Here is a 19443-nt window from a genome sequence, read left to right on the forward strand (position 1 = left end):
CTTCCTTTCCTTTCCTTTCCTTTCCTTTCCTTTCCTTTCCTTTCCTTTCCTTTCCTTTCCTTTCCTTTCCTTTCCTTTCCTTTCCTTTCCTTTCCTTTCCTTTCCTTTCCTTTCCTTTCCTTTCCTTTCTTTTTTCTTTAATTTATCCCTTCTCCTTTTCCATGGATATGGTTTCAGACTTGCTAAGAAGAGAAAATACTGCTAGTCAGGCTGATAGTGCAGCTGTACTTTGGTCACAAGTGCTTCAGTGTCTCCCTTAATGTCTTTGACTTCTGGGGGACTGGTGGAGCTTCATACTTTGAGACAAAAAAAAAGAGAATTATTCTTCATTCCTACTACTCGGTTCAGCCCTGCAGGCTGCTCACAATGACTGCAGGTAGGTTGTGATGGCAGCCAAAACATGGTGGCCAAGATGTCCCAAGGAGGAAGATTTTGTTAAATCTGGATCCCACAGCTCTGCCCCTCGCCTCATCCCGATGAGCCAGCAGCTTCAGAATCTGCAAGGTCCACACAGGCCCAGCATTGCTGCAGGGCCAGGCAAGGACGTAGTCACTTCTGTGACAACTTCACTGTCACAGACAGGACTCTGGCTGGATAGGGCAATATGCCAAAGATCACACAGTGCTTTTCGGTTTACATGGAAGCATGAAAGTATTTATCCTTATGTTCTTCACTTTTCATCTCTTGATGTTGGTCCTGTGTGATGCAGCAGAACAAAAGAAATTCACGCTGAAAAGAAGAAAACCAACACCAAAACAAGAAAACCTGTAGTACTGGCTCTCCATCTTCCACATGCCATAGGGAAGAGGAGAATCAGAACTTGGGGCACGAGTCGCTGCAGCTGAGCGAGTGTAGGCAGGCCAGAGTGGCTGGGGCAGGCGCACACCCTGTTGGGCTGACTGTGCAGCGACTGAAGGAGCACCAGGCACAAGCTTGCTGCAGCTGAGTTTTTGGTGGGATTCATCATCAGCTCCGGATGGTGAGGACTCTGCCAACACTGGCTGAGTGGCTTCTTGCTTATTAAGTAGGCATAAGCTCCAGCCAACTCTGCTGTCTCACTCTAGCTCTGATCTACTGTGTCTTATGCCTTCCGCCACATCAACTGATGAGATTAATTGCTGTGCAGCTGGGATGAGAGGGGGGAGAACTGGGAGCAGATGAAAGCTTTCATGCTGCTTCCATTTGCCTTCAGATCATTACCCCTCACTTTGCCGAGAGTTCTCTGGTTTGCTACATCTCCCATGCTACTTCATCATCTGCTAGCATGGCCATAGACTGCTCGCATCTTGCCACAAATAAAGAAAATTAAAATCTCTGGAAAAGTCCTGCCAGAAACCTTGGCTTTTAAACTAGCTGTTGCAGCCTGATCTAAACACACTGGGAGGAAAGTGCCAGTTTTACTCCTGCAACAGCTGAACAGTCATTCATACCCAATGTGAGAGCTGTAAGGTATCAAGGCTGAGATACCCTCATTGCTTTCAGGGAAAAATCTATTTTAAACGTTTCTGTTAGCCAGCATTTTTGTAGGAAAAAAAGAAAAAAAAAAAAAAAAAAGAAAAAAAAAAAAGGGCTTGAGGCTAAACTTGATCCCTGCAGTCTGAGTATTTCAATACTGGAAGGCTGTGACTCAGTGGCTTCTGGAAGCTCTCCAGGCTATGAGTAGCTTGAAGGAGGAATTAAAAACTCAACGAACTGCCTGTTCTCCTGAAACTTGTTTTGTACATGCTATGGAAGAGATGAGAGATTTGGAAGAAGCAAGCCCTGTGCAAGAATCATTGGCTGCAACAAGTCACATCAAGCAATGAATATTTATGTTATTAAAATGCTTAGACATCTTTTAATGAGCCTTTTTACCAAGTTTGTGTGGAATAATTTGCCAAATACCATGTACACGTTAATAAATCCCAAGATACCCAATAGGCTTCCCCACTTGGTCTTCTGTGCCTGACAGTCTCTGTGTAGAAATGTCAGAATACCTGTTTTCCATTTGAAAATGAGAAGGACAGACTGAGTAGCATTCCCGTGGATTTTCCAGACATTTGGAAGAGCTGATGTGAACAGAAGTATGTCCTGTTCTAGCCTACGAAACCAGGCTTGGGAGCAGCAGGAGGAATCTCTGGAAGACGAGTCTAAGGCTGGATGTTAGACTCAGGCAATCAGTTCATCAGAGCTTGGGGAAGAAGATGCTTTATTTGGTTGAGTCTCTGCTTCTAGGCAAGGGTAGACCTTGTTTCACTATACAGTCTTAGTCCCCAGATCTGCTCTGCCTCATCCCAAATCCATCTCATGTGGAGATCATGGGCCTTTTCACCCCCTATGGCTAAGACATATTTATTTTTTCTATTAAAATAGGAAACAAACTAAAAGTCTCTGGACGCTTCAGGAAACCACCCAGCAAAAGAGATGCTGTACTTGCTGAAAGTAGAGCCTGTAAGCTGAATTGAGGAAGTGACCTGCTCTTACCAGTGCCTCGCTTGGAAAAAGAGAATGTTAAGAAAAGGCAGCACCATGTCTTGGTGCTTTCAGATGTGGCCTCACAGTGCATTCCTGACTACAGCCAGGAAACAGCTCCCCACCCATTTTTCCACATTTTCCCAGTTCTCAAGAGTAAGTGTTGGCTGAGCCGGCCCACCCAAGAAAGAGACTCAATGAAGGGATCCTTCCAGTTGAAGTGAAAGCCATCACTTTCATTCATGCTGTGATGCTGGGACTTTGGTCTCAGTAGTGTGATCTGTGCCTCAGTAGTGTAATCTGAAATGATCAGCCCAAAGTTTTCCAGAGAAGGAAATTTAGGTTGCTTTTAAAAGCTGGGATATGCTGTCTTCTTGAAGGAGGAGGCCTGTGTATCCTCACTGACAAATTAAACATAAAGATTTTGATCAAGCCTGATATGCAATGGCCAGAACTTTTTGGAAAGTGTTCAACTGCCTCTTCCCATGTGGATTCTTTGGTCAGAAAATGCTCATTTGCTGAAACTGAAATATATTTTCTAAGAATATGTAGTAGTTCAACCAAAGGTTTAGCTGGAAAAGGCTTTCTGCTTTCCAAAGGAGTGTGTTTCTGGTTAATGGGGTGAGAGGGAATCACTTAATTTAACTACCAGCTTTGTGAATTCAGTCCCTCAGCTGAAATACAGCAGAATTGAGGTCATGCCCTTGCTCCTCCAAATGCATCTGGCTCATTCAAAGTGGAACAGTCCCAGCAGGAAGGACTCACACAAGGATCTGCTAGGCCTTCATAGTGCCTTGGCACACGGAAATCACTGAGCCTTAAAATCCCATATTATAGGGAAATTCTCTTATTGGCTGTTCTCATGCCCTTGTGTTATTTTTATTCAATTTTATTGGTGGAAAGATAGATGATCTGACATGTTTTTAAATACCAAGGAGTTTCATCGACTAGAGGAAGCCACATCCAGTCATGGCCATGACTGACATCATGTTCCCACTCTGCTCATGGTACAGGAGGTGTCTGTCTGGATCTTATAAAGGAGATCCATGAAAAGAGAAGGTACAGGGACTGTAGCATGAATGAGCAAGTCTGCAAGGTGACAAGCCAACACGCTGGTGTGGACAGAAGTAGCTCACTACAGAGAACCCATAAAATACCTACCCCAGCAATAACGAAGCTATTGCTAGTCCCAGATATCTCCAGGTCTGCTGGGCTTAGCAATAGCACTTAAACTGCCTTTGCTTCCTCCCTCTGTGCTGCAGCTAGGTGTATTTTTAAGGAAGAAATTATTTTCTTTGATTTTTGCTCACTTGCACGTATTTGCCCGAGAGAAGTTGTGTTGAAGCTTTAATGCTCCCCAAAACTTGCCTGTAGACATGCTTGCTTGTAGACCACATGCTGATGTCCTGGAAGTTGCTAGAGCAACAAAACTAAAATTGGGTTCACATGGGCAGGCCAAGAGGAAGCACTGATTTATCAAGCCAACCTGCCCTGGCTTCTGTTTCCCCTCTTCCCATCCCTGGAAGTAAAGTATTAGCTTTATTGTAGCCTTTCAACTATCTAAATTGTGTTGCATGGCCAATATGCAACCAATTATGGAGTGAGCAGATGTTTTTCACAATAATGCAACAAACACTTCCTTTTTTTCGTCCTTTGCCTTAAGGATCATTTTCATCTCCTGATGATTTCATGTGCACGACTCTAGTATGTCTGTCTTGTAGAGATTGTCCCATTAAAGGTGTCTGAGATAATTTCTTCATTGTTGTTCATGAAGGTTGCTTCCTCTGTGTCCTGGTAACTGCAGATATATCTATCGGCTATTTACAGGATATTTTCTGTGTGACTTGATTGTGCTGAGTGGCAGAAGAGATGATGCTGGCATTTGCCCCATGTAACACCTTGGTCTCCTACAGCATTGTTGTCCTCACCTGCTGGCCCTGATTGCTCCCATGACCTGCAGCAGACCCAAGGGGAGCAAGGCATGGGGCAAGAGCAGAGCACGCAGGGGAACAGGTCATGCACAAGTGTATGTAAGACTGTACCAACAGGCTTTCAGTTGTTAATGCATTGGCTCCATCACAAAGCTTAATTGCAGGCAGGCTGGAAGTCTCCTGGTGAAAACTGAGTTGTGTGGCTGCTGCTGGCTGGTAGGGAGTAGAGCAAGAAAGTGAGCAGTGACATGGCAGCACTCAGAGCATGGCACACCTTCTCCTGCTCGTTTGCACCCTTTTAAAGGAAATTTTTTTAAAAAATCAAAATTCTGAGATAAAATTGTCATTTTGGAGTTTCATTTTCATCTCAAAACAAAACAAAACAAAACATCATCCAGTGCCTTAATCTTAATTTTTTGCTGAGCTTCAAGCCCAGTTTACAGCAGGAGTCCTGTGGCACTTTGATTGCCAGGCTGGTTTGAAGCCAGGCCAGGATTCGGCCAGCTTGCCAGCTGGATCTCCCGAGTTCTTGGCAGCCACTTCATGGTATTTGCAAGGGCATACAGTCATGCTGATTGTCTGTCCTGTTGTCACTGTCTCTTCCTTGCCACCCCGATATCTTTTAAGCCTTTGTGCCAATGTCAGACCTATGGGGAAAAGGAAAAGTTTGCTTCCAGTGTATTCTCTTCATACACTGCTTCCTCCAGCTGCTAGCTGTGGGGTGTGAGAGTACCTTGGGGTTCCTCTAGGAACATACAGGATTACTGCAATGATAAAACCACTGCAAATTCTTCAAAAAGCCTGGATTTCTTTGTTGTACTTCTCGTGAACAATTTGTGTTGTTATTCCTTGTGTTTTTGCAGCTGGAAGAACAGGGTGGTGCTGCAGATTCTTAGTGACTTCTAGGCTAGAGGCACAATGGGCAGTACCAAGGGAAGGCAAATATTAATGAGTAATCTTTCAAAAATATCTCTCTTCTTTATTCCAGAGTCTCCTGAAATTGGACCTTCAGTTGTAGTTCACACAACTGTGACATTTGGGAGTGAGCACCTGGATTCAGACCCTGCAGAGGTACAGCAGTTAATTCTCAACCACCTGGAAAGAATTGTGCCATCCCTGCCCAAACCAGCTAGTGTCAAGTGTCAGAAATGGAGATACTCACAGGTAACCCATGGGCGAACAAGCAGCTGGGAGGGTGCCGCCTGGGTAATGCCATAGTACAGACTTAGAGGGCATCACAAGAAACAGGGCATCCTACAGTCCAGTGTTTTTTGTCCTCAGGGAGCAAGAAGAAAGGATATAGTCATTTGATATCCTTATTGCATTCCTCCACGTAGTCTTGAGCAGCATTCAAGGCTGGCCAGGTACAGCCAAACTATTTCTATTAATCTTTTCACGTAGTGGACCTGGCTTAGTGGTAAGTTATGCAACACTCCTGACAAATAGAAGTGGGAGCAGTGCACAGGAAGGAAGTAAATCCCACATGCTTCGCTGGATTTTTGTTGGTATTTAAAAATATGACTAAGTCTGTCTCTTCTGCATCCGAAAGTATGTGATATTATTAGCAAAATTCCCACCCTACCACAGAGTAGCAGAAGTTCTTGTGTTTGGACATACTCCAAATTTGTTATTATTTTATTTGGCCCAGTTCAATTTAACAGTATGCTATACAATAAGTATTCTAAAGTAAACTACCTAAGGGTAATAATAGCAAAATGTGTATATTTTACAGACTTCTCTTAAAAATCCAAGTAAATTGTTGGCAATTCCCTCAAGTATTGGATTATATCTACATGTTTACCCAAAGCCTCTTAAGTTAAATTACACTGGTGAAATTGAATGTGGAAGTTGATGCAAAATATTTACGTAAAGCAGTCCCCTAAAAATTTTTCATTTTATGAAGTCTGGAAAAGTTACTCTAGATGACTGCTGTGAAGTCTGCTCATACCCCTTGATCTGTGTCCAATCTAAGAACCTGGTCTTGTTAGCACAACTCTTATTTTTCTGTGAGTTAGGTATTGGTAGTTTGCAAATCACTTCTCAGTACATAGTATTTGTTATCAGTTGACATATAAAGATGATCTTAATGGATACTTTTTTATTTTAGATTCCTCAATTTAATATGTTATTTCATCAAACAGCTATGCTTTCTGAATCATAGCAAGTTAATTTCTTTCTTTATGGTCAGAGAACATTTATTATAAATTTATACCTATTGCTTCATCTTTTAGAGGTAATTGGAACAGGAATTAACTCTTATTTTCCACAATTGCTTCAAATTTGTCATCTTTCTAAATCATTATGTATGCGTCCTGGTTCCCCTATTTAAAAATTAGATTCAGACATCATATTACTGGACAATTATCTGTTATTTTCTCAAACACCAAAACACCGTACAACTTACAGTCCTTCCCACTTTCTTCTGCAGCTGTTGCCTACTATACTATGCTGCTACTAATCAAAATCACCTATTTCAGCATCTGCTTTATGTCTGTGTCACAGGAAGAATTATCACCAATCTTTAACTCAGTGGGCGAATGTGGACATAGGTTGCAAATAAGTTAGCATAGGTCAGATCAGTTATCTCAACAAGAGATCTCTATTGCCAGGTGGGGATCCTATAAAATAATCCCTGCCTAAATTAAATATCTGAGACAGAGCTCCCTTTTTCTCTTAAAGCTATCTTTACTTTCAATTATAATAAGCTGTTGCCACAGAAGCAAAGGGAACTGATAAGATGGGTGCATCTTTCCCCTGACTCTTTCAGACTGGATTTATCCTGCTTGTTAATTAAATCCATCTGTAGCATCCTTCACATCACCAAACACAATCCTGGGATTAAAGCACAGACATTACAATTATCCATGTCAGATGAGGGATTAGGACTTCCAGACTTCTACTGACACTACTTAGCAGCACAGCTGCAATTCTGTATTCCCTGCTTTAATTGCAATAAGACACTATTAGCATTCAAAGCCAGCAGCTTTCCAGCCATCATGTTCCTTTGACAGAGTCACTTTATATGTATAAGGGAGATTGGCAAAACACTGAATCACAGAAATTGGACCTCTTTAGAGAAGACCTCCAAAAGGATCTCTTCAGGTCTCTAGTCCAACCTTTTGCTCAAAGCAGAACTGTTGTCAACACTGGATCAAGCTCCACCGTGGCTTTGTCTAGCTGAGCCTTGAAGTCTTCCAAGGTTGGAGATGGAACAGGCTGGGCCATGTAGCTGAAGGTAATTTGGAATTCATTTTGGACAGCACCTTTAGAGGAACTCGAAGAAGGGACAGAATCATTCCTCTTCCCAGTCACTCTATCTATGATTACTCCTATATTACTATTATTGTACAATATTACTATACTGAGCATAGTCTTGCCACACAGGCAAATAGATGTGAAAGTATTGATCCTTTGATCAGTATGACAAATCTCTAACTGTTTAGTACAGACAGCGTTGAAAAAGCATTGGGTATTAAAGATGGAAGAACACCCTGGAAGCCTTTATCTGCTAAACCTTTCTTCATTGTTAGTGCTCTGTGCTCTCGATCTATTAGAAAATTGTAGGCATAAATTAGGTGCTGATGTAGAGAAAGAAGATCTCTTGCCAGATTGACAGTACAAATCTAGACTCCTCCATCAACTTGAGTAATAGATGAGTGAATGGATCACAACTGGCTACGAATTCATTTCAGGTACTTTCTGCCTTTAAAGAAGATGCTAACACTCTGGTAACACACAGTACAGCCAGTAACATAAATGTGGGTGTTTGGCAGATGATGTGTCCTTGGAAAAGGCAACTGGAAGCATGGCAGTGGCTAGAATTCAGCCCCCTGCTACTTTCAGTTCCTGTAATGCTGCGTGTCTTCCTTGTCCATGTTTGTGACCCTCCTGCTGCTGGGAGAGTGGATCCATTCTGCTGGCTTCTTGTTTCCACGCATTTATGGCTGTCTGGGATTTTTTGGTTAGACTTGGCTAGACTCACAGTGTCTGCTGTTGGCAACATACACCTGTGCATTACATCTCACATTTCCTCTCTACATATGCATATGCGGGCAGGCTAAAACTAATGTTTCTTTAGTGAGATTCATTTTTGGTACTGCACTGATTTCCATGGCAGCTCTCATTCTATGGGTCTTTTTTTGCCAATGGTAATCTACATGTGAGTCAATGGAAAAATCCCTTGGGCTCAACAAGATACCTTGGACTCCAGATCTTGTTCACTGGAGCTAATGCTTGGACAATGGGACACAGCTCTGTTTACTGGACAGGAATCCAAAACATCGTTGGGCCAAAAATAAGGCAGAAAATAAAGGAGTGATGGAAAGAAAATTGCATTCTTCATATCATGCTATATGATCTCTGTGGTTTGATCTCTGTTTCTACTCTATTGTTGTGCTTCTTTTTTCCCTCTCTCTCTGTCATTCTAGATATTTTTCTTCTATTTCAACATTTCATCCTTATGGGTCTTGTTTTATTGTTCCTTTTGTCATAATTCCCACCTTCTTCCCCTTATCACTACATCATCCAGCTCTCCATCATCTTCTCATCCTTTTTTTTTTTCTCTGACTGACCCTGCTTTGGTGTCATGCTTACCAGTGCTGCTCGTGCTACCTAACACCTTTCTGAGATACATCAGTGCTGCTCTAGAATGTACTGACTGCTCTAGAATGTACTGACAATGTGGACATTTGGTCTTTGTACATAGGTTGGAACATTTGAGAATGACATGTGACACAGCAAAGCATGGTTAAAACACAAGTGCTTTGTGCGTTTACTCTGCTGTTTGACACACACTGAAATTTGTCATAAAGTACAATACTGAAAAGAGATCTTTTCTCCATGAGTTAGATGTAGCTTCAGGTTAATAGATATTGGTAAAATGAAGTCTGTTAAATTTTAGAAAAGCCACTCCACAAATACAAGTTTAATCAAGGGTATAGTGCCTGGAATATTATTTTTTAAATAAATACGGTTCATGCATTGAGAATGACACTAAATATTTATCAAAGCAATCTTGTTCAGAACTTGTCATCATGTTATTTACAAAATGTTGATTGTATCTCTGGTGATATCTAAAAAGCTTTTGTGCTACTCTACTCCGATACAAGAGGAGATCAATGCAGGAGAGCTAGAGTCCACGTGGGTAGTCCCAAGATGTATGCATGGAGCACAGATAGGTCATCTGAAGTCCACCTCACTTCCCATCTGGAAAGGTCATCTGGTCAAGCTGATTGTGTTGCAGGCTTTCTCAGAAATGGCAGGCTCTTCTTCCTTCTCCAGCCCTGCCATCCCACCGGACGGATCTCAGAAGAACCAACAGAGAGTAAATATATAGGGAAAAGGAACAGGGGCAGATTATGTGAGTCTCTGTTGGCTCCTCTGTGGTTCATTGTTACTGACCTGCTCTCCATTAAGTCATGGCATGGCATCACAGTGATCCTAAATCAAGAGAGCTCCCTGGGATAACATAAAAATTCACTGGCTTTTCTGTGCTGCTGTGTCGTGAGTGGGGGCTCCTGTAGGACCACAAGATCTGGCCCACGTGCTTGACCAGATTTCCAACATGGTGCTGTTAGTGCCTGGTTCCCATGCTTGCCCTTTTTGTGAGTTTAGAGAGCAGAGGACTTCGTTTATTTGGATTAAATGTCTTTGCTGTATTAACAGTTGCACATTTTCCTGCAGCTGTATTCTCAGATGATGAAGGACAGCAAAACCCCGGTTAGTTAAACTTGAGAGAAAGCAAATAAAGCCAACATCTGTAGAAATATAGTAGTCAAATCCCCCAAAATTTCTATTTACTCAGTGTATTGATTTTATGTGTGCTAACAACAGTTCAGGCCATGAGGCCAGCAGGTCATATCTTGGTCAAGAGTGGAATTGATTGATAAGTTGGACATAACCATCATTCCTTTTGGCTTAGAGATCTCCACACTTCCTCTGTCCAGGATCAGGCCTTATTTCTTCTACAACAGACTGAGAATAAGACGGGACAGGTCTGTAAAATTTCCATATGCAGGAAAGCTTTATTCTAATTATTTAAATCCACAAGATAATATTTTACTACAGCACTTTGATTGTTAATGCTAGAAACTAAGATCTGGATGGAAGGAGTGCTTCATATGAAGGCTCTTTTCTCTGTAGTACTGTTCTTTCTGGCATGGAATTCAGGTAAATAAAATAACTTTCTATTCCATCTCCTATATGCTTTTCTTTTTCAGGTTACAAAATCTGTGCCCAATTGTCCGGGACACATGATTCTTCATACTCAACCTCTTCTGATTTGTGGGGGCGATGGATTTACTTGTTCCAACTTTGATGGCTGCATAGATTCTGCCATGAGTCTTGCAGAGGCTGTGAAGTCTTATTTATAACAATTTCAGTTATCTGCTAAACATAATCTAGATTTATGATGGATTTAACTATGATGGATTGCATTCTAGTTTAGTATTAACATCACTAGCCTCTATCTTGCAGAAATTAATAAAGTAATAAAGGAAGATTTATTGGTATATTGTAATAATTCTTGGAATGGAACTTAATTGAATTTTCCAGGATCTGTGCTTTATGAGTGGTTACTTTGCTTGAAATCTCCAGTCAGACCAACTAAGTTCCAACAGCCTTGTCAGTTCTCCTGATGCTTTTACAGCATACGAAAATTATGTCAAGGAGAAGAGCCCAACCTGAAGGATCATAAAAACCCGTGGAGCTACAAAGTTCACTGCTGTTCTGAGTATTTGGAGCTCTGGATATGACAAGAAGGAACATGCGCGATTGATCGCAGAGGTGTCATAGACACGTGGTCATTTCTGTCAGTGTAGATCAGCAGGTGTGGCCACTGGGGCATGCCTTGCTATGCTTCTCAAGTTGGATGGCCTACACAAAGTCTAACAACATCTACTCAAAGTCTATTTCTCCAAGTATGGGAAACTTTAAGTGAGGGATTGTAGTTCTCTGCCATCCAGCTCTCTTAACCTACAGTGTTCTGGAGCTCCGTTTGCAGCGTGGTGGAAGAGCTCATTTATTTCAACAGCTGCTGCTGGAAATGATGTGCCACTGAAATGATGGTACCCGTGTTGTCTGTGGTCCAAGCAACATCAGCCCAGCAGTGCTGGAAGAATAAAAGGATGGAGATAAAGTGAAATAGACGCTGTGCATGTTTCTAATGCTCTCATAGAAATAGGGCTGCTGTACCAAAGGCATCTTGGGACTTACCTTGACATCTGGGCTGTAACATGAGTTTAACACAGTAAAGCATGCCAGCCGAGAAAAGAGATGCACTTTAAATAGTTCATTATTTGCCAGGTTGGAGAGTCACTAGTCCATTATGGCTCTCTGCAGTTCTAGGCTGCCCTGCATGAGGAGCAGCTCTTTCCTCCCTCCAGGTGAATGAGTAATCAGGTAGAAGCAGCCAATGTGGAAGGTGGGTTAGCTGCTTTCTCTGGCAAAGGAGGAGTAGGAGGAGAAATAATTGAAGTGTATTCCATGGCAGCATGTTAATAAGAAAACTGTGGACATTTCTGGCTTAGAGTTAAATCACTGCCACCATAAAAACTCACTTAAAGTAAACAGTCGTTTTGAAAGCTAGGTGAATTCTAGAAGCTCTATAATTTTTTTTTATTTTTATTTTTATTTTTTTTTTGTGGAACTGCTGTAGGAATACAGAGGCAGGTCTAGGGAAGTACATAAATACACGTGTGAATGAATGAACAAGGAATTTGATTTGAAATCCTAAAATAATAAACAGCAAGTGTAATTGTGTTGGAAATACTATCTGTCACAGTTTCAAGTATTTCTAAGCTGCAAAACTGTGTTTCTTGAAAATTAATTTTGAAAGTGCTTAGAAATTAACAAATCATTTATTCTAAATTTGATTTTAACTTGCCCTTCCTCCTCAGTCATGCGTCACAAGTTCAGGACCTCTCTTGTACTCCAGCACTAAAATTATCAAAATATTATTTACAGCAGGCAAAATTTTAACCCTGCATCCATTAAAAAGTACAGTTAAGCCTCTCTTTCTTAAATTCCCACATTTCACAAAAATCTGACGTCCTGCATTCATGGCAACTGAACACAGTAGTTTACGGCTGCATTTGACCATTTCTAATAGAATATTTTAAGTGACACCAAAGTTTAAGGTTTAAGTTAAGTATAAAAATATCTTTGAAGGATATTTCATGACAGCAGCTGGTCTTATTGATTATTTCTTCCTTCCTTGCAGAACCCAAGTTTAAAACTACATTTTATTATTGTGTAGGCATCAATCAACTCCAAACCCTTAGGTTTCTATCACTGCATGTTGCTCAGAAATAGGAAAGAGTGGTGAGCACAAATTTTTTACAAGAACACATGAATTCCTGTCTTCCAAGGATGAAGGTAGCCAAGAAGAACCACATGGTCATAGAATAAATCTAATCTGGTGAGGAATTTAGTATTGGCGTGATCTAGTGGGAGCTCAGAAGCAACCAAAATCCAAGCTGAAGCAGTTTGATTTTGCAGTGCTGGAAAAAATTAATTAACCATAGCTCACTGAGAATGGCATACAAAAGCAACCAAGCCACATTTTTAAGATTTGCTCCTCTGCTTCCATCCAGGCCTAGGCATCCTCCAGGAATTTTTTGCCAAAGAAAAACATTTATTCTGTGGTGCTGGACCATACAAGAGGATTTACCACTGGGTACCCAGTTCCTCTGGAAGGTGCCACCATGACAGTGGGGCCAGCTGTTGCTGGTGGTGATGATGGTGATGGTTTGTGAGGACCCATCCCATCAATATCCTTTAATCCAAGCCTTAATACACAGAGATTTTGCATTAGTCCACACTAAACTTGCACTTCCTTCCTTTCCTTCAATTTTGAATGGAATTGAGCCAAACTACTGTTAATCCAAATAAAGATCAATCCTGAAAAGTGTGTGACATGCAGAAAACAGAAAATAAGCCATCTTTGACCCAATGCTGCATTGTTCCTTTAGCTGTCTCATAAAGAGGCATGCTTCAAGGAGTAACGATGTATTCACAGTACTCTGGTAATAGAGGCAGACTTAAATACCACAAATGACAGATAAGTGGAGATGTTTCTGACTGCATCCTTTCAGCAATCTTACAACTTTGGTCATTATTAGACTTCAAAATACCCAGTAATAAACAAATCACAAATTCAGAGATTGTAAAGTCAGAATCCTGACTGAACTTGAATCATGATGAGCAGCAAAGGCTAATTGCTCCCAGCATTCCCAATAGCGTGCCAATCTATCAAAACGTATCCTTCCAGTAGCCCAAATACTTCAGCTGAATTAAAGCATTTCAGCTTTATTGTCTTCCTCATCACAGGGAAAGACTGGGTCATAAATGCTTGAAGCCTTTTAACTCACAGCTACTTTAAGTTCCGCCTGGCGAACATCACTTGGCTGAGCCCACCAGTGCCACAAAGCCTGTCCTCCAAAAGTGGTGTTAATGGCATGCTTAAAGAGATTCCATTGCTCCCAGCTGAACATCTGCAGTTCCAGCAAGGACAGATCTGCTTGTCTGGTGTCCAATGAGTGGGCAGATGATGGGAGCAGATAGCCCCCACCACAGGAGTTGTGGTGGGAAGAGGTGAGCCTGGGGCCAAAACATTCAGCTCTAGGCTGGACTAGTTCTCAGGTGAGAAGCTGTGGATGTGTTCAGTAGCCCAAGCCTGTAAGGCCCTTCTGAAGACCTCCTGAAGGCCAGGACTCTGCCATGGCCAGTGGACATGTCCCCACACCTTGCTCACTGCGGGGGCAACTATCCCAGCTTCTCTGTCCAGGGCTGCTTCTGCCAGGCTGAAAAGTAAATGTCTTCTTGTGACCGTGCCTGCACCTAACAGAGGTGGCTGTTAGAATGATTCTCCCAGATCTGTAAAACACACTGTGCACCCCTGGGGAAGATATAAAGATGCTGTGATGGATGCAGTCTGCAGGAATGTAGCCCATTTCTAAAAAGAGCTAGGAAGAGGTGATAGGTGCCCTGCTCCTCGGTTCACAAACTGCATGTCTCTAATGAACCAGGCTGTATTTTTGTGCAAGCATATGAAAATAAATTGAGGTTGACTTAGGATTTTTTGGTTGGTTTTTTATTTGATGTTTCTTTGTGGTTTTTGTTTTATTTTTAAAAGGTGACTGCAGATAGCAGGCACTTCCCAGATGAACATACCTGGTGGGTTCCCATAGTGCAGAGCTGTGAAACATCCCTTCAGCCAAAGCCACTGGAGCAAGACTTGCTTTCCTGGAGGCCAGGATTTGCTCATGGTCTTCCTGCCATGGGGATATTTTGCTTGGCTGTTCCATGCTGCAAAATGCAGCACAACCAGGAGGCTGATGCAGGGGTCAGGAGCTCTGGAGCTCTCGGGGGGACAAGCGCACTTTCTGAGCTGACAAGTGAGCGCGTTGATGTGGCATGCCAAGATTCTTTGGGGAAAGGGCTGATTTTTGCCTCTAATCCACGCTCCTGCTTGGCCATGCTGTTTGTAAGCTGCTTTTCAAGGCAGAGCTAAAACCCCCAAATCCCAGAGCCACCTGCTGCCACTCCGCCTGTCTAACCACGTGGCCTCAGTATGAGCCACGTCAGGATTTTGCTTAACTGATACTTAGGTTGCACCTTCTAGGCCAGGCGGTGGTGATACTGCTGGTATGTTTCCCAGTGCAGCCACAGGAGACCAAATGGGTCCTTGCCAAGCATGACCCTCATGAGGGCAGCTTTGGATGCAGCCATTGCAGGACAGAACTCTGAATCCATCCCAAGGTAGGTCCGGATTTCAATTCAGAAAGGGATGAGAAATATTCCTCACATGGAAGAAAATAAATGGAAACCCAGCAAGGAAAAGCCTCGTGCATTGAGTAACTTGTGGCTTTCACCTTCCTCTGTGATGGCTCCAAAGATCTGGGGAATCCGGTGGAGCTGTGCAGGCGAGCATCACTTGGGCGTGCATGTGCCTGCTTGCACCCTGGCTGTGGGAAAGTGAGCCTGTTCCCTGCTGTGCCGGCCGCCAAGCACCCCGCCAGTCACGAGAACACTGCGATAAACCACAGCTCACCTTGAAATTATCTTCCGCACAGGGTTCCTGCCAAACCGAATGGCACCTCCTCCCTCACCTGTGCCAGTGCCGAAACATCCTTACTTTCTCAGCACTATCGCCGCTCAGATCTCTCCTCCAGGAGATCATGCACGTCAAGATCTTTAAAGCAAAGCACACCTTGCTGCAAGGGCTGAGGTCTCGTGCATTTTGGGTCTTGGGATTGGTGCTCACAGCACATGCATGGAGCCCTGTGCAAATTTGGCCATCCTCTGCCTTTTTTCAGCCCCAAAAAGGAAGTGCTGACAAATGATGATCAGCACTGGAATATAGGTCACAGCCTCTGCCCTGGCAGATGCTTTTCTCACTGCGGCAGAGGGGAAGGGGATGAGATCAGCCCTCCTCATTCACCATCTTGTCAGTGCACAGAAAATCCCAGCCCAGCTCCCCAAAACCTAGTGAAACGTAGCCTCTCAGTTTGCATCTGCCACTGGGTGAGCGGTTAAATGTGTGTGTCTGTTCCCCATTGCAAAATAAACTGGGTCTCACTGAGTTTCATCACTGGCACAAAGAGATTACTGCTGAATTTTTGTTCTTAAGCGACTCACAGATGTTAAAGGCTGTACATTATAAGTGTTATTTCTACGGAGCTGGTGGAGCAACTCTGGTCCAAAACACAGCGTGGCACCCTGCACCCTTGCTGTCTCTCTTAGGGTCTCTCCTGCTGTCTCTCCTGGGCACTGCAGAGCCTGCTCTCCTTTTATGTAAAAGACGGTTTTGGAGATCAGCTTGGGAAGGTGAACCACAAAGGATTGGAGCAGGTATAAAAAAAAACACTTAATGTGCCACGATCCAGGATTTCAGGCAGTGTCCCCTGGCTGGAGGATTTGGGGGGTGGAGTAGGGGTTGTAGAATGTAACAGCTCTGGTTTAGGGAGAAAATCAGGTTTTTTAACCAGAACTTTGCTGGATGTGACTTCTGGATGTTTTGCCATACAAAAGGGCTCCTTGCTGTTGCACCTCCAGGACAATGTGCTCCAAACAGTGACAGCAAATGCAAGGGACCTGTCTGCTCCCTGCGCCCTTCCTGCTCTGCAAAGATACCTGCCCCCCCATTCACCCCAAGTGGAGGTGCATGGCTGCATACAGGAGGGACCGTGATTTACCAGTGTTGTTGCTGGCATCGCAGTACCATGGCTAGCCAGCAAGATGAAGCCAGGTGGGCCTCATCCTGCAATGACCATGCTATGGAGTTGCGTGCATCCATCCCCCCAGGAGCCAAACCTCCTTCCTCTCAGTCATTGGTACTGTTAAACACCAGGGTATTCAGCCTCGTTTTCTCTCATAGTCCTGGGAGCAGCTGCCATGCTTTGGGACCAAACAATTAGCAAAGAGCTACGAGTTGAAGTGTTTTGTTTGCTAGCAGTTGTAGGAAAGTAATCCATGTCTTATATTTCTTTTCTTTCCTCAAAGCCATCTAAGAATACCTGTTTCTCATGGTAGAATCATAGAATATCATAGAATATCCTGAGTTGGAAGGGACCCTTAAGGATCATCAAGTCCAACTCTTGTTGGTACTTCTCCTCTTGCTCGCCTGCAAGTATTACTTTTTTATTTGGTCTATGAAAATGATTCATTCCTGCATGGGTAATTTAAAAATTAAAAATTAAAAAAAAAATAAAAAAATAAAAAGCATGTTTTGTTGCTTTGGTTTTCCCTGGAGGTCCTATTTGTAGATGAAAACCCCCAGCTGCATGCCCTGATGCAGCATAAACACAGAGGACTTGGTGGTGGAGCATGGTGCTCCACCTGGCCTTAGCACAACGAGTGACTTTTGAAGGAATATGATACTTAGCTCATGTACTAGTGAGAAAAGCAGAGATGGGACACTGGATGGCATGCTCAGATTTTCCACATCCCTTGATGAGCACAGATGAGCAAAACATACATCCAAAACTCAAGGGTGTTAAACAAATCCCCACTAGGAGAGTGACCAGAGGGTTAATTTTGGCTTGCTGTCACTCACTTTATTCTTTGAATAATGAAATCAGTTGTTCCGTAGTCTCTTGAAGGGCTAAGCCTGGTGTTCTTGCAGAACAATGTGCGCTGTGCTCCTGATATGAATGCACTTAAAGTGAACTTTGAGCTACACATCTGCTATAAAGAAGTAGCTCTTATTCCCAGTTGACCATTGCTAGCAAAAGAGCCAGGCTCAATCTATGCCTTAGCGCATTTTTGTTAGCTGTGTTTAAGCCCAACAAGCGGAGTAGATGGGTAAAAACTATTTGCAAATCTCATTGAAATGCACTGGCAAACTTACCTTCTTCTGCCAGGTGAACCATAGGTGAGCTCTGTGAAAGAGGAATCTGTGAACAGCAAAGGTCCATAAATCCAAGCATTGGCTTCCCTGGCCAGCTGCAGCTGTGGAGAGGCTGTGTGAGGAATTTGCTCGGGAGTGTTAGCCCCATGTCTCTGGATTGGTGAGTAGGGCCAGCTTCGGGAAGACACATTTCCTTTCTGGATTTACTCCCTTGTGGGCACTGTGTTTTCTGTCTCCTTCCCAAAACCCTTCTTGGACCCATCCAGAGTGGGATGGTCAACAGCGCTTTCTCTCCCCAACCAGTCCACATGTTCTGGGTTGATTTTTGTGATAAAAACAGTCCTGTGGACATCCTTCAGGGCAGCCAGCTTGCACACTCAAAATCCCTTGCTCCCAATGCCAACTAAGTGAGGACAGCAAACAAAACATACCTGAACCAGAACACACTAAGGGCTAAGACAGCCTGCAGGTATTCCTTGCATTACGAAAAGCCAAAGAAGGGAAACTGGGAGTCTAACCCATTACACATGTGAATTGTTCCTAATCTACTTAGGCTGCTACTTCCAGGTGATGCTGTTTGTTCTCTGCCCACCCATGCAAACTGATAAAGTGCTGGACCCCAAATTGCATCCATCTCTTTCACTTTGTGACACTCCAGCTGCAGTTTGGAGGGTGACTCAGAGCACCCTGGCCCATGGCATGGGTCCTGCCCCACTTGGCCAACCGAGACCCAGAAGTGAAGGAGGTAACAGGCCTCTGTCTGTTAATTGCTATATTGCAGTTATTTCATCTAATTCCACCTTGGTGGTGGTCACGTTGACAGCAGCATGCAGGCTGTTGAAATAAAACCACAGAGAAGTGTCACCTCTCAGGCACTGCTGAGACTTCAGGTGCCACGCTCCTCTTTATTTGTGATTTGTAAAAAAGCAAAAACATTGACATTAGGGAAAGGCATAAAAAGGCATCCAGATGCATTGACACAGCTGAAGTATAAGGCGGACCAGTCAGCTGCAAGGGCTCTGGCAGTCCCACAGTCTGTGAAGGCATCCTACAGGATGAAGACAGCCTCTGAAGCAATAGGAAGGAGCTGTATTTTTGGGAGGTGGGGTGGGGGAGAGCTGCTATTCTAGCAGTTTCTCTGTACCCAAAGCCCCTTATCCTTATAAACCAGAAAAGGTAGGACAAGGGTGTAGGAAGGAGGTTCAAATGGCAAAAGCTGGAGGTGATTTGTGTGATGTCATCTCACTGGAGACAATAGTTCCCAAAGGGACATGTCATTTGTTAGCAGCATTGATGGCGTCTTCTAAACCGTCACTAATCTGATATACCTGGTGGTAAACATCGGAGAGAGGCACATTGGGGGTCCCAATGGTGTACTTTGTTCTTAATAGCCAATGTACAACTTTTTTGGTTTGTAAATAGATTCAGTAGCTCCCTTCCCTCCTTGAAAATTGAAATGCAACCCAGTCCAGCAGCCTGGGGTAAAAATGTCTGATAACAAACCTGAATACATCCTGGATGGAGAAAAGTGTAACTGTCAGCAAGCAAGCAGAGCTCACGTGTGTACCACCCCAGAGTTGTTTGTATTGACAGTGCATATAGGGATGGAGCAGTAACTGCAGAGGAAAAATCCTTACATCCTGCTGATAGATACCATGTGTGTCAGTTTGAAGTCTTTCTTCCAGACATCTCAGCCACCCATGCATGCACAGC

General features: G+C 43.3%; 1 protein-coding gene across 6 annotated transcripts in view; it reads left to right on the forward strand.

Annotated features, from left to right (window-relative positions):
• The window catches only part of RNLS (renalase, FAD dependent amine oxidase), an 83824-nt gene extending 66918 nt beyond the window's left edge, over positions 1-16906 (forward strand). For 4 of the 6 annotated variants that reach the window (XM_035330744.1, XM_035330746.1, XM_035330745.1 and 1 more), the window contains 2 exons: positions 5371-5546; positions 14515-16906. In XM_035330744.1, coding sequence (XP_035186635.1) covers positions 5371-5546; positions 14515-14892 — 554 coding nt within the window. In that variant the 3' untranslated portion in view covers positions 14893-16906. Of the gene's footprint in view, positions 1-5370; positions 5547-10600; positions 14457-14514 lie in introns of those variants that run through there. The other 2 variants (XM_035330749.1, XM_035330747.1) reach the window with 1 other exon arrangement.
• The last annotated feature ends 2537 nt before the right edge of the window (positions 16907-19443 follow it).

Source organism: Oxyura jamaicensis, chromosome 6 (assembly GCF_011077185.1).
Source record: "Oxyura jamaicensis isolate SHBP4307 breed ruddy duck chromosome 6, BPBGC_Ojam_1.0, whole genome shotgun sequence".
Classification (NCBI taxonomy): Eukaryota; Metazoa; Chordata; class Aves; order Anseriformes; family Anatidae; genus Oxyura; species Oxyura jamaicensis.